The following is a 15,942-nucleotide window of genomic DNA, read 5'->3' as shown; positions in this document are numbered from 1 at the left end:
AAATATATAAAATATGATTATATAATACATAAAATGTAACTGCTTGTTTAAAATATTTATGCAACATATTAATCTATATATATAATAACCTAAGCAAATAATTTCTCACAACACTGCAAAATAAATTTTTAAAAAAATAATAATAATGATAATAATACCCACTGTGTAACCTTATGTTCTTGACGACGAATGAATAATACATCCCCATCGTTATCAGCAAAAATAACAGCGCTTAGCTACTAGTTTAGCTTTTCTTCTAGCATAACTGAATATATTCAGTTATGATTACATATTTGAATATATTTCCGTGTATACAGCCCACAGCACCTTGATTTGAACAATATCCGTTTTTCCGTTGTTTCACAGTGGGCTGCAAGTACATACTGTGCTGATAGGCTACACAATTTTTCATTGGTCTTCGCATGCAGACAGAAACTCTAATGTGATGTGAAGTACAAAAAGGTTACAGCTTCAGGATTGGAGTCTGAATTGTTTTGGGGCAAAATGTTCAGTGTTAAATCAACTCTTACCGAGTAGGCTACTTATGGTCCCTGTTGGGCTCATATTTCAGACAAATAAACACGGAACATTTGACAGTATATTAAACCTACTTGCAAGAATGTTTTAGAAGCTTCCCTAGTGAGGTTCTCCATAAATGGCTGATCTCTCTCTCTCTCTCTCTCTCTCTCTCTCTCTCGCTCGCTGTGTGTGTATGACTTACACCTGAATATCTTGACCATCATTAGCCTACGTTTTGTAAATCGCACGTAGAGGCAAGTGTTGGTGGAAATTTAGCTGGTTTTACTGTATCTACACACAATGAGATAAGGGAGATGTCCTATCTTGGGAGCTGTACTGTTGTGCATTTTGCTTCCTTAATTTGGTCAATAAACCCACCTGAGAAAAAGCATTTCATCAAAGCACTCTCTGCCAGTGGTTCCCACACTTGGTCCTGGGGGGACCCCCTGTGTATGCTGGTTTTCATTCCAACCACCATTGCAATTCCAGCTTTCCAGTTTAACAAACAGATAATTTATATAAATTAGGTGCTTTTCATGTTGAGAGAGATTATTTGCCCTCTTAATCCACATTAATTGGTGAAAGTGTGGACACACAGACACTAAAGCTAGCCATTTGGTAGATAATTCATAATTCTTCGACAAACCAAATGACAGCGAGCCAAACCTGAATTGTGTTAATAAATGTGTTCATAAAAAGATTATTGAAGTTCTTAAATACATTTTCAACGACCTAATTAGGAGTCTATTGACTCATCTCAGTCTTTAATTTGTTAAGTAAAAAAATGACCTCTTTAAACGCTATTGTTTGCAAAATGGCACAATAAACTATGATGTGGACATAGGACTTTAGTTCTTCGAGGAATGCATAGCTACATCTGACATAATGCGGTGTAAGAGGGTAAGTAATCCCTATAACATGAAAAGCATCTAATTAAGAAAATTAACATCTTTTTAAAATTGTGGGATTGCAATTGTGATTGGAACGAAAACCAGCATACACAGTGATACCCCAGGACCACTGCTCTACTGTACGTACTGTGAGTTCCAAACCACTAGGTGGCAGCACATTTGAAGCCAATCAAACATAGAACCTTCCTCCCGGCTGTGAAAGCGAACGCTCTTTCCTGTTTCAAGATGTCGGTGTACGGACCAGTAGTGAAAATTCATCCTGTTGTTCTTGCCTCTATCGCCGACTCTTACGAGCGGAGAAACGAGGGAGCAAGTCGTGTGATTGGGACATTACTAGGTAACACATTGCCAGTATTCTACTAAGTTCATTAGAATTGATGTAGACAAATACATTGTAATGTTGGTTAGCTAGGTAAGCTAGTTATCGCTGGACGTGGGATAGAGAGCATGCGGCTACGGCTTAGTATGGACAGACGCTATCTTGCTAACTAATGCTAGCGCATTGCTTGTTCTGAATAAGTTGTCGTTACATTATATAGCTGAAGTTAACACTGTTGATATATTAATGACTTTGTAGGGTTTTGAAACATTGTTAGGTGGTCGTGATTAACTGTACAGATACAGTGAACTGAACAGTTTGAGAGAGGAGTGTACTCGCATGGTTTTATGGGTAAAACACATTGTTGCAAATGCCTGTTGTTAAACGATTGCATTGCTAGCGAGCGAGTGTTAGCTGGATGTCCGATTTAGCCTGCTCTCTGCTTTGAGGTTCTTAATACATGGACGCTACCAACAGTTAGCTAGATTGTAATTTACGCCTCTGAAAATCGACTTGTCAGTTAATTCGTTTTGTAAATTTGGATGCTTTCGTATTTTTCGCGCAACGATGCCATAGAGACGTCTGAAGCTTAGTTGGCAATGGGTAACGAGCTGGTTTACAAATTCTAGATGAAGCTAAGTTAGTTATTTTGTGACAAAAAGTTGCCTAGATTTCAGTTCTCTGTGATCCTTTAACTATCAAACTCGCGTCTTGATGACGTGAAGTTATATTCAGATTGATTATAATGTTACCGACTGTACATCATATTACGCTCCGTACACTGAAACAGATATTGCTTTTGTTGTACAGCCTATGCTATAAACATGACAATTGTACCACCAAGTGTTATTTTGTTTCTAGAAATAACTATTTATTTATAGATGGTGATACAAATATACTTTTGGTTTGACGTCCTTTCAGAATTAACATTCAGTGATATTATAAACATTTATATTATTTTAAGTTTTGGTGTCATTGATGTAGTGTTAACAGATTAGGTTGACAACACTACTGCCCTACACTCAATAAGTGACGTTGCTGTATAAGTATGCCTTCGCTGTCTACTCTTATGAATGTGTGGCATGCAATATTAACATTGGTAAGCAAATAGAACTGATAATATAAATATAAATCTGATGCTGATGGTGTGTTTTTACTACCGCAGGAACAATTGACAAGCACACGGTTGAAGTAACCAACTGTTTCTCCGTCCCTCATAATGAATCTGAAGACGAGGTAAAGTCTTTGCTTTCGTGCTGTGGGTTGTTGTTGTGGTTTGTGTCAGTGCTGTAGTACTGTGTCGGTACTGTTGTGTAGTGCTGTGTGTCTGTACTCTAGTATTGTGTCAGTGCTGTTGTGTAGCGCTGTGTGTCAGTACTGTTGTATAGTGGTGTGCATGTGCTGTAGTATTGTGTCAGTACTGTTGTGTAGTGCTGTGTCTCAGTACTGTTGTATAGTGGTGTTTCTGTGCTGTAGTATTGTGTCAGTCCTGTTGTGTAGTGCTATGTGTCAGTACTGTTGTATAGTGGTGTGTCAGTGCTGTAGTATTGTGTCAGCTGTTGTATATTTTTGTAGTACTGTGTGTCAGTGCTGTTGTTTAGTGCTGTAGTCCTTTGGGTCACTACTTTTGTATATTGTTGTAGTGCTGTGTGTCAGTGCTGTTGTGTAGTGCTGTGTGTCAGTACTGTTGTATAGTGCTGTGTGTCAGTGCTGTTGTTTAGTGCTGTAGTCCTTTGGGTCAGTACTGTTGTATATTGTTGTAGTGCTGTGTGTCTGCTGTTGTGTAGTGATGTGTCAGTACTGTTGTATGGTGCTGTGTGTCAGTGCTGTTGTGTAGTGCTATGTGTCAGTACTGTTGTATGGTGCTGCATGTCAGTGCTGTTGTGTAGTGTTATAGTGCTGTTTGTCAGTACTGTTGTATTGTGCTGTGTGTCAGTACTGTTGTATGGTGCTGTGTGTCAGTGCTGTTGCGTAGTGCTATAGTGCTGTTTGTCAGTACTGTTGTATTGTGCTGTACTGCTGTGTGTGTGTCAGTGCTGTTGTATAGTGCTGTAGTGCTGTGTGTCAGTGGTGTTTTTTGCAGCTGCTTGCATGTGGTCTAACAGTTCTGTGTTGGTAGGTTGCAGTGGACATGGAATTTGCCAAAAACATGTACGAACTGCACAAGAAGGTCTCCCCCAGTGAGGTCATCATCGGCTGGTAGGTTTGCCCCCCCACCCCTCCCTTGTGTCGGGCTGATTTAGACAGGGTAATAGTTTAAGCAGACAGTGCATACACACACCGTCAGAGCAGAGGACTCTGTGCACATCAGCATGCAGAAATCCACACTGACAAGGAAACCAAACCCCAACATCTGTCCCCCCTCCCCCCTTATGTTGTGATCAGTCATGAGAGCTGACTGGTTTGGGTCTGAGGCTCTCATTTGCATTATTGCTGTGGAAGGCCTCTGATTGGCTGAAAGAACGTCTCTCCTCCCCCCCCCCACCCTTCCCCTTACTGTACAGTGCTTTGACATCATGGAGGGTCTGAATAATTAATAAATTGTCATCAATGTTTTTCCACCGTAATAAAACATAAAGAACAATGAACGCTGTGGGCACGGGTGTGAAATTGTTCCTCACGTTCCCCCCCCCCCCCCCCCCCCCCCGCTTCCTCCCAGGTACGCCACAGGATATGACATCACGGAACACTCCGTGCTGATCCACGAGTACTACAGCCGGGAGGCTCAGAACCCGATTCACCTGACGGTGGACACGGCGCTCCAGAGCGGCAAGATGAACATCCGCGCCTACGTCAGGTGAGCGCCCCCTGCACACGCGTGTACACGCACACCTCTGTTACGCCCGCGTACGCGTGTACACGCACACCTCTGTTACACCCACATACGCACGTGCACACACACACACATGCACACAGCTGCTACACACACCCACATGCATGCAGTCGCTTGCACAAAAGCACATGCTTGTGTGTGCATTCAAGCGCATGCGGGCACACACACACACACACACAGACCCTTTGTTGTGATTACAGAAGAACAGGGTGGTTTTTTTTGTGATTGCTCTTTATTTCGTTGCGTGTATGCATGTCTTTAAAACCCATTTTTAATTTCTCACCTTTCATGGTGAATACGATTTCTATTTACTGCCCTAAGTAAAATGAATCCTCCGGCATGAACAAACAAGCCCCTGTCCAGGTGAGCTGTCTGTTCCTTACCTGTACAGGTGAGCTGTCTGTCTTACCTGGTCAGGTAAGCTGCCTGTTCCTTACCCGGACAGGTAAACTGTCTCTACTTTACCTGGACAGGTGAGCTGTCTGTTCCTTACCTGTACAGGTGAGCTGTTTGTCTTACCTGGACAGGTGAGGTATCTGTATTACCTGTACAGGTAAAGAGGTTGATGAGAGTGGTTTTTGTGTCAGTGCTCAGATGGGCGTGCCCGGGAAGACAGTGGGCGTGATGTTCACCCCCCTGACAGTCAAGTACATTTACTACGACACGGAGCGCATTGGCGGTGAGTACCCTTCCCCTCCCGCCCGCCTGTTACTGTTCTGCTCTTCTCTCTCTCTCTCTCTCCTCTCATCCCCCCTTGTTCCCTCTCTTCCCCCAGTGGACCTGCTCTCTCTCTCTCTTTCTCTCTCTCTCTCTTCCCTCTCCTTTCTTTCTCCTCCCATCCCCTCCTGTTCCCTCCCTTCCCCCAGTGGACCCTCTCTCTCTCTCTCTCTCTCTCTCTCCTCTCATCCCCCCCGTTCCCTCTCTTCCCCCAGTGGACCCTCTCTCGCTCCTCTCCTCTCCTCTCTTTCTCCTCTCATCCCCTCCTGTTCCCTCTCTTCCCCCAGTGGACCTGCCCTCTCTCTCTCCCCTCTCATCCCCTCCTGTTCCCTCTCTCCTCCAGTGGACCTGCTCTCTCTCCCTCTCTCTCTCTCTCTCTCCCCTCTTTCTCCTCTCATCCCCTCCTGTTCCCTCTCTCCCCCCAGTGGACCTGCTGCAGCGGACGCGGGCCTCTCCCAATCGGACTAACGGCCTGACCTCTGACCTGGAGCAGGTGGGAGCGGCCGCAGCCCGAGTGCAGGACATGCTGGCCACCGTGCTGACCTACATCGAGGACGTGCTGGTGAGTGTGCGTGTGTGTGTGTGTGTGTGTGTATGCGTGTGAGTGTGTGTGTGTATGTGTGTGTGTGTGAGAGAGTGTGTGAACTTGTAATACTATCCTTCTGGGAACCAAATGTCCTCACAAGGATAGAAAGATGAAGAAAATTTATCTTTGTGGGGAACTTTTGCTGGTCCCCACAAGGTAAAGTGGCTGTTTTAGGGTTAGGACTTAGGGTTAGGGTTACAATTAACTAAGGTTAGGGTTAAGGTTAGGCATGTAGTGGTTGGGGTTAGGGTTAGGGTTAGAGGTTACAGAATGAATGTAGTCAATGGGAAGTCCTCACAAGGATAGCAGTACAGGACTGAGAGTGTGTGTGTGTGTGTGTGTGTGTGCGTGAGTGAGTGTGTGTGTGTATGTGAGTCTTGGTGACAGCAGTGTTGTCTCTCAGTCTGGTAAGGTGATGGCAGACAACAGCGTGGGCCGGTTTCTGACGGACCTGGTGAACAAAGTGCCGAAGATCTCAGCTGAGGACTTTGAGACCATGCTCAACTCCAACATCAACGTGAGTTCTTGGAACGTGTCTTATTCCAAGATTCTAAGTCGGTGTCCTAGAACCTTCGCTAGTAGTAGTGATTGTGACATCAGCATTGGATTGTCAAGTTACGAACATTCTAAGCAGATATTCGTGCTCTTGCATCTTAAAGGGTTAATGGCTCTCTCCCTCTCTCCCTCTCTCGTTCTCAGGATCTGTTGATGGTGACATATTTGGCCAACCTCACGCAGGCACAGATCTCCCTGAATGAGAAGCTGGTCGTGCTCTGAGCAGAAGCTCACTTAAATGTTTCTTGTATGGCTCTACTGAATAAAAGCGTGAAGTGTTTCCTCCGGGTCTGAGTGAGCTGGTGTTCCTCACTGGAAGGAGATGAGTCCTCACATCAGTGGTGATCACTAATATAAATGTGCTGCGTTCTGCTCCCTGGGCAGTAGGTGGCAGTAGGTAGTTATCTGTCTAATATTTTTTCCCATGGACTAACTGCTCATCCTCTCCTGGTTCCCTCTTGTTCTCTTTCTCTGTTCGGCTCTGGTATCTGTCAGACTGGCATTTTTATTTTTTCTCTCTCACTTTCTCTCTCTCTCTCTGTCTGAAATTCTTACATGCATTTTATTTTCTTGACCACACATAAACACAGGATTACCTTACCAATATAACACAAAATACAAACGTATAGCATCTAATAATTATTTAATGGGCAAGAATTATATAAAAAGTAAAGTATATTCGTTTTTATTTTGTGAAAAGAATGTATACTTTCTGAATATATAAACATACATATACACAGTACCTTCGCTACTGACCCTCCATAAATGTTTTCCCTTCGTTGCAGTGGATTTAATGGTGATCTTAGGAAGACTCAAAAGCTCTAGCGGTCTTTGTATAACCTTCTCCAGCTTTTTATCTCCTGAAAACATCATCTCAAAGTTCTGCGGGTGATTCCTTGGTCGTCGTGGCGGCGTGTCTGATCCGAGCTGCTGTTTCAGTTGTGTGACCTCAGTCTTCTGCGTTATTCTGCCATCGTGAATTTGAACAGTGGAGTGGAGTCAAAATCAACGGACAGACCTCATTTTTAGTGCGATCTCTCAAGAAAATGTAATATTTTTTAAACCGAATTTAGGTTCTCAATACGAAGGAGGTGAATCCTTAAGCAATTTCTTTGTTTTTAACATAAGACTTTCATTTGCCATTTGCTCAGGTACAGGTGTGCAAGGGCATTGGAATTCTTGTGCGGATCTCCCTGTTCAATAAGTTCTAAATGACATCTAAAATCTTCACAGCAAGGGAAAACAGGAATAGTAAAATAAAATCTGTAAGTCACAGCTTAAGTCTTCAGCTGGTTTATTATTTAAAATTATTATATTTTTTTTAATTCCTATTTTTCTGTAAGCTTCTACATGAGCTTCTGGTTGCTCCCAAGGCCTACATTAATACGCATAGTATTTGATGAAGGCATTTGAAATGGATTTAGTTACTTACAAACCCAACAAATAAAAGTATTTTATCAGTCAAGTGTACTTTACTCCAAATACAGACACAAGAGTATTTGCTAGACTCCGTGTATTTGGATATACTTAAAATGCATTTTTTTTAAATGAATTTTGAAAGAAAATATTTAAATACTCATGTTTGAACCAGGTGTCTCACTTGTGTGGAACGCACACACACACACACAGTCGCACACACTCACACACTTGCATACATTCGCTCATTCCCTGACACACACACACACACTCGCACACATTCACTCGTTAACTGACTCGCACGTGCTCACTAACATGCACTCACACACACACACACTTTCTCACACACTTGCATACATTCGCTCATTCCCTGATACACACACACTCTCTCACCCCACACAGCCCCCCCACCCCTGAGACACTCAAATTTCCCCTGGATATTTTAACCCCTGCAGGATATTTTATTTGTCCTGGACACGACATGATGGAGGAGCAGCAAGCCTTTCCAAAACCACCAGTCCCCCGGGAGAGATGGAGAGAGACAGATAAATGAACAGCCCGAAATGATCGGGAGATTGAAGGAGAGAGAGAGGGAGAGAGAGGGAGGGAGAGATGGAGAGAGACGGATAAATGAACAGCACAGAATGATCTGGAGATTGAAGGAGAGAGAGAGAGAGGGAGGGATGGAGAGAGACGGGTAAATGAACAGCACAGAATGATCGGGAGATTGAAGGAGAGAGAGAGAGAGAGGGAGGGATGGAGAGAGATGGATAAATGAACAGCGCAGAATGATGGGGAGATTGAAGGAGAGAGAGAGGGAAAGAGGGAGGGAGAGAGGAAGAAAGGAATATCTCTGTAACCTTCTTGCTTTAAGTGGCTTTAGCCTGAGAAGGCTTTAGCAGAGAGCAGGGCGGTAATCTGGCCCTACACAAACACGGCGACGCACAGCAGCACCCCTAAAACCTTCATCCTGCTTACTGATAACAGGATTTGCCCCCTAAGACCCAGGCCTCACAGTTACAGGTCTTTACTCTGGACGATATCATCATCCAGATTTAAAAAAAACAAAAAAAACAAAAAAAAAACAAGCGCACCTATGACACGCACACTTACAGAACGGTGACGTGTTCACACACACACACACATTCAGTCGCTGTCCTGGTAAGCAGTAAACGCATAATAAGTCACTGTGGGTAAGAGTGTCCGTTAAATGAATGTGCTCCAACAAAACAATGAGATTATGTTCTAGGATGATCAGCCGTAAAAAAAAAAAAAACAGGACTTTCCGAGAAACTAATCCCCAAAAGACACTTCCCTCAATTTCTCCCTCTCATGCTCACACAAACACACACTCATACCCACACATGCAGAAGCACTCACACAAACACACACAAACATACACACATATGCACAAACACACGCTCACACGTACACACATGCACAAGCACACACACACTCACGTACACACGTGTACAATCATACAAATAAGCCAGTACAGATAATGGATGGATCGATAATATTCTACAGTGTTCTACAGTGTTGGGGTTCCACAGTATTGGGGCTTTACGGTGTTAGAGTCAGCACCCCCCGTGACCCCGCCCAGGATTAGTGGGTATAGATAATGGATGGACGGATAATACAAGTTCTACAGTGTTGGGGTTCCACAGTGTTGGTGGGGTACAGTATTGGAGCTTTACGGTGTTAGAGTCAGCACCCCCCACGACCCCGCCCGGGATTAGTGGGTATAGATAATGGATGGATGGATAATACAAGTTCTACAGTGTTGGGGTTCCACAGTGTTGGTGGGGTACAGTATTGGGGCTTTACGGTGTTAGAGTCAGCACCCCCCACGACCCCGCCCGGGATTAGTGGGTATAGATAATGGATGGATGGATAATACAAGTTCTACAGTGTTGGGGTTCCACAGTGTCGGTGGGGTACAGTACTGGGGCTTTACGGTGCTAGTGGGGTGCAGTTCTGGGGTCCTACTGCCTCCAAGTGCGTTTCTTGTTTCAGACTACGTGCCTCCAGTCTGCTAAAAGCACAAGTGAACTCAGTTAGTGCCCTGAATTATTGATAGTCTGGGAGAGTGTGTGTATTTACTCCAAAATTAAAAGCCTCCGGTATCAGCTATCGAAAAAGAGTGCGTGTGTGAGAGAGAGAGAGAGAGAGAGAGAGAGAGAGAAAGAGTGTGTGTGTGTGTGCGTGTGTGAGTGAGAGAGAGAGAGAGAGAGAGAGAGAGAGACGAGTACCAATTCTGCACAATCGCAATTGTTAAAATGTATAACTGAAAGGCTAATAAGTGGCCTATAAATTAAACTGAGCTGAAGACTTTGGCGCCTGTCCAATCACAGTGAAGGAGCATAATTACTATCCGATAGCAAGGACTTGGTGATAAGCGCTATTAGCGGACCTGAAGCTACAGGCGCGGACGTGCATCTCGGTGAATGACAGTTTAACTGAAAACGAAGTAATGGTCGTTTTTCAGGTCAAGTGTAGCAGTGTTTGTTACTGTACTGAAAAACTCATTCAGCCTTGATGTTAGGCTATGTGTAAGTTTTGTTCTGTTTTGTTTTAAAATGGAGGTGAGCTGTCCACACAGATGCCCAAATATGTAGAGGGTTGCACAGTAACGTGTGTTTTATGTATGATAGTAAAGTGGTAACTGTCCCTAGCTCGGTATATATTGTTATTTCTATCGAAAATTTGAATGCTATTCTGTAAAAAGCCAACAATTTACAATGGATAAATGCTTCCTCTGCTACTTCACAGACCACTAATACAGTGTTTCAGGGGGATTTGTTTATTAATTTATTTATTTTAGTTTTGAGATATACAAAGTCTCTCTTCCCCCAGGGGAGTTTGCTTTATTTTCCTAAATGGTGCTGAGGCTGGTTGAAGTTTTGAGAATAGAGATGTTTAAACTGGGCAAGATGAAGAACAGAATTTAATGAATACAGGTAAAATCTGGAGCTGTTGACCACCTAAGTGTTGCTACAAATATTACCCCACAAAATGTATAGCAGCACAATGGAGAATGATTGGCACCAAATTTATTTATTTATTCATTTATTCACTTATTAATTTATTTATTGTTTGTTTGTTTGTTATACACAGAGAAAAGAATCCGTCATAATCTGGGGGGGAAAAGTACATTTTGTTAATCTGTTAAATCTAACTGTAGCGCCAAGTCGTCTTTAAAAATAAAGGTGCCCGGTTGAGAGATGAGAGTGAGCGAGTGAAAAAGAAAGAGAGAGAGAGAGGGAGGGGGAATAAGTTTATTCCTCCTGGCCGCTCCGCAATAATTAGACAATTAAGACGCCAGGAAGGAAGAACACAACGGACTCATCGGCTGGTGGAACGTAAGTTTACCCCGCTTCGGCCACGTTCAGATTTACTGATTTAAACAGTTTAATACTTTAGTATTAATACACGTTGTTGTTGTTGTGATTTAAGTAAAATATGTACTTTTTTACTATTCTCATTTGAACGCATGAATTAGTTTCGCTTTTACGTCATTTATTTATTTTTTTGTAATATATGGTAAATCATCTATATTTTAAGCGCTCTTAGCTGTGATTATGAATTCTGATACGCGACTGATACAATTTTTTGTGTTGATGTACAGACTACACTGTATATAAAAACATATTATGCAATTCCTCAGCTCGTGGGTTCAGATGACTGATGGGTAAAAATACAGACATCAAAGTAAAAAATTTGTTCAACTTCACAAAGATAATGACAAACGGAAAGAGAATGCTATGCAGTTAATTTAGGCAGTTTAATTCTACAAAGCGGAAAGTTGCCCTTACTGTTAATTTGTATGTTCTACTTAAAATACCAAAATAACCGATAACCTATTCAAAATGCTCGATCACTAAAATATTATTATTATTATTATTATAACAAGAATAATAATAATAATAATAATAATAATAATAATAATAACAATAATAATAATTCGTGTGCTTAATTCTATTTACATTTCTCATTAAATTAAGTACCCACATTTTCGTCACAAAAGAAGGGGAAATCAGTCTTATTTCTTGTCCTTGTTGTATAGCAGCCTTAGATACACAGTTTTAAAAAGTGTTTCCATTATTGCGAACATAATTCAGGAAATTTGTTCACAGTTTATTTGTTCAAATTATTTATTTAGAACTGTGAAGACACAGAGAATATGAATGAGGACTAAAACAGGTTTGATAACAGTGTGGAATGTACTATTGCTTCGTGAAAATCACTTACGCTATTTTCTTTTTTAGATGAACTGTCAAATAGTCGAACAAATTTTTTTTAGCATAACGGTGAAATATAGGTTAAAGGTGGGATTTCACTCCACCTGAGATTATAGACCTATATTTACCGTCAACAGTAGTACGAAAGACCAAGGAATATTCTATGGTGGGTAGACATCATCATCATTATCATCATCATCATGTAGCCTATACTTATTGTGTATGAAAAGTTTCTACAGAGCAGAAATAAAAATGAACGGCATTCTAAACCGTTTACATGATAAAGCAGTACATCATCTTATGCCCTTATACCCTAAACTCAATTTTCACTTCTCATGACAACTGAATCAACGCAGTGATTTAAATTATCCTGTTTCCCCTCTAATATCTAATATACAATCAGTTATCTAATGTCATCATGATCATGTGTTATTTTCTAAATTGGCAGAAGGCCTATCGTCACCTAATTTCCTACTATTAAATATTTTGTCATTACACTCAATGACCTTCATGGTTGCATGCTGCTAGCCAGTGACTGTGGTCGGGACATATATTACATACATTAGAGGCATTTAGCAGACGCTCTTATCCAGAGCGACTTACACAACTTTTTACATAGCATTTTACATTGTATCCATTTATACAGCTGGATATATACTGAAGCAATGCAGGTAAAGTACCTTGCTCAAGGGTACAATGGCAGTGTCCATACCCAGGAATCGAACCTGCGACCTTTCGGTTACAAGGCCAGTTCCTTACCCACTGTGCTACACTCCGTCCTACAGTGTAAGCATGTGGTTGTAACACGCTAACATACAGTGAACAGCAATACAAACAGGCACCTGGTGTCACTGCCCTTGCTAATAGGTTATAACTATTGTTATTGCTGCTGGTAATGCTGCTACTGTTACTACTGCTGTTGCTAATGCTACTACTGCTACTGCTACTGCTAACACTGCAACTGTAACTGTTGCTACTGCTGCTACTGCTACTGCTAACACTGCAACTGTAACTGTTGCTACTGCTGCTGATGATAATGATGCTGTGAATGTTGATGGTGTTTCTTTACAGATGCAGTGCAGCTGTAATTCTGTGATGGGATCAATCTCCCCTTCTTACTGGAGCAGAGGTCAGTTCCTGCTAGTGTACCCTTTCTCCGTTCATCAGAGCTAGCAAACACATTCTCTGTGTATCACAGCTAGCGTACACTCTCCCTGTGTGTCACATCTAGTGTACACTCTCTCTATGTGTCACATCTAGTGTACACTTTATGTGTCACAGGTAGTGCACACTCTCCCTGTGTGACATAGCTAGTGTGCACTTTCTCTGTCTCTCACAGCTAGTGTACCCTTTCTCCGTTTATCAGAGCTAGCGAACACATTCTCTGTGTGTCACAGCTAGTGTGCACTTTGTGTGTCACAGGTAGTGCACACTCTCCCTGTGTGACATAGCTAGTGTACATTTTCTCTATGTGTCACAGCGAGCGTACACTTTGTGTGGCAGATTTAGTGTAGACTTTCTCTGTGTGTCACAGCTAGTGTACACTCTCCCTGTGTGTCACAGCTAGTGTACCCTTTTCCCGTCTCTCCGCAGCGGTGGTGTTCCCGGACTGGGCCTACAAGCCGGCCTGGTCGCCCGGGTCTCGACAGGTGCAGCTGTGGCACTTCCTGCTGGAGCTGCTGGGGCACGGGCAGAGCGGGGCCATCGGCTGGGGGGGGCGAGTGGGGCGAATTCGTTATCCGGGACCCTGAGAGGCTGGCCCGGCTGTGGGGCGAGCGGAAGGGGAAGCCCCACATGAACTACGACAAGCTGAGCCGAGCGCTGAGGTGAGCTGGGACACATATACACACACAGGCACACACACACACACACACATACACACATACACATAAACATACACACACACACACAAGCATACACCTACACGGTCTCACAGACACATACATACACAAAGGTGCCCACCCGGCTTCGAGGGGGAGGGGGGGGATATGGGTGTTTTTAGCGCAGTTAATTTTATCTACAGTTACATTTATTGCTATAATTATTTATTGATATAATTACATGGATCACATTACTTGCATTAAAACACACACACAAGCACACACACGCACAAGCATACACCTACATAGTCTCACAGACACATACATACACATACTCATGTACAAACACACACTCTCTCACACACATATACACACAAACATACACATTTCCACTCTCACACATACTGTAAATAAACAGATACACACACAACCACAGACATATTACACATATATTATACATGCACAAACAAAAACTGACACTCCCATTGTGACTTACTGCCCCCTGGTGCATACAGGTATTACTACAACAAGAGGATCCTCCATAAGACCAAGGGCAAGAGGTTTACTTACAAGTTCAACTTCAGCAAGCTGATTCTGGTGAACTACCCGGCCTTTCCCCCCTGTCACGTGGCCCCCCAGGTCAGAGTCTGTGGGAAATAACACTCCTTTAATATACTGAATTTGATACTTTAATTGTATACTAATTTATCCCCCTCCCCTCTAGCTCATCCCATCTGAGGTAGGGGGGCACCTGTGTGGAGCAGGGAGAGAATCAGTGCTGAACAGAGGTAAGTGCTCAACATCCAAAAAGTATGTCACCATGACAATTTATATTTCCCTGGTAACCAATGCCTTTGCATGAATCAAATCCTAATGTAGCTGTTACTCTATCAGCATCATCTCCATGGTTGCCATATTGTTACTGTATCAGTGTATCCATGGTAACTTTACTGTTACATTTACAAAAACACCATTCGCTCTTATACTTGTCACTTCCTGGGTTACTGTACTGTTACTGTATCAGTGTTGTCTCAATGGTTACAGTAACAGTAGTGTAACTGTATCTATCTCCGCAGTTACTGTACTGCTATTGTATCATTACATCGTCATTGTAAATATACTATTACTATATCAGTGTAATCTCACTGGCTACTGTGCTGTTATTGGAATTGCATTGTCCATGGTTATTCTGTGCTTTAACCTGTCACAGTTTGCAGCAAAGCCGTTAATCACATGCCTGTATTTCTCTTGATTGACAGCGGCACAGTCCATTCCACACTCTTTCCTGCTGCCATACTGTCTTCCTAAGCCCCTCCCCTTCCCACAGACCCACACCCTTCAGGGTCAACTGCCCTATCTCTCTGGCCCACTGCCTCCGGCGACTAGCCAATCAGGGCTAGCGGGCCCTGTCACCACCAACCTGCCCTTCGCCCCAGCTCTGAACGGCTGGCCAACCGACACAGGGCGGAGTTTGAGCGGCTACCACACCTCTCCTCGTATGGCCGCAGAAGAGGGGGAGGCAAAGAAAAGAGATGGGAAGTGAAAGAACGAAGAGGGAAAGAGAGAGTCGAACACAGGAAAACTCTGAAAAATGTATATTTTAAAACTACATGCAGTAAAATGTTCAATGTTCAATCAACTCTTACAGAGTATATATGGTCCTCATTGGACCTCTGTTAGGGTTGAATTAACTCTGGACATTTTACGACGTACAGTTACAGCAGAATCTCCTCCTATTTAAAAGTGTGCTCAAAAAATAGAAAAGTTATATTTTATTATATTTTGTTTCATAGTATTTTATAGTATATATTGCCCAATGAAAAGTTTTTTAAGCAATAATTTTATTTCCCAAGAAAGATATGTGTTAAAATTATTCATACGCCTGTTTTCAAAACTTTGTACACTCTTCCATCATGTAAGAATGCTTCGCATAATGTGGAATGACATTCTTTTTCAACATTCTCCTTCTTCTGACAACAAACCGACTGCTGTTGATGTGCATGGGCAAAAAGAGCCATTTTGGTT

General features: G+C 42.6%; 2 protein-coding genes across 2 annotated transcripts; both read left to right on the top strand.

Annotated features, from left to right (window-relative positions):
* Positions 1 to 1,615: 1,615 nt before the first annotated feature.
* Positions 1,616 to 6,726, top strand: eif3f (eukaryotic translation initiation factor 3, subunit F). Its single transcript, XM_035431068.1, has 8 exons — positions 1,616 to 1,767; positions 2,915 to 2,985; positions 3,869 to 3,948; positions 4,409 to 4,546; positions 5,170 to 5,261; positions 5,725 to 5,861; positions 6,289 to 6,402; positions 6,585 to 6,726. The coding sequence occupies exons 1-8, from the start codon at positions 1,656 to 1,658 to the stop codon at positions 6,660 to 6,662; spliced, it is 822 nt and encodes a 273-aa protein (XP_035286959.1). The 5' UTR covers positions 1,616 to 1,655; the 3' UTR covers positions 6,663 to 6,726.
* Positions 6,727 to 13,120: 6,394 nt separating this feature from the next.
* LOC118233561 (ETS domain-containing transcription factor ERF-like) lies at positions 13,121 to 15,460 on the top strand. Its single transcript, XM_035429319.1, is given in 6 exon segments — positions 13,121 to 13,226; positions 13,691 to 13,808; positions 13,810 to 13,923; positions 14,433 to 14,556; positions 14,642 to 14,705; positions 15,177 to 15,460. Coding segments are annotated over 6 exon segments (762 nt in total). The 5' UTR covers positions 13,121 to 13,168.
* The last annotated feature ends 482 nt before the right edge of the window (positions 15,461 to 15,942 follow it).

Source organism: Anguilla anguilla, chromosome 8 (genome assembly GCF_013347855.1).
Source record: "Anguilla anguilla isolate fAngAng1 chromosome 8, fAngAng1.pri, whole genome shotgun sequence".
NCBI classification, from domain to species: domain Eukaryota; kingdom Metazoa; phylum Chordata; class Actinopteri; order Anguilliformes; family Anguillidae; genus Anguilla; species Anguilla anguilla.
The sequence above is the reverse complement of the archived record's forward strand: the minus strand, read 5'-3'. Positions and strand labels throughout refer to the sequence as shown.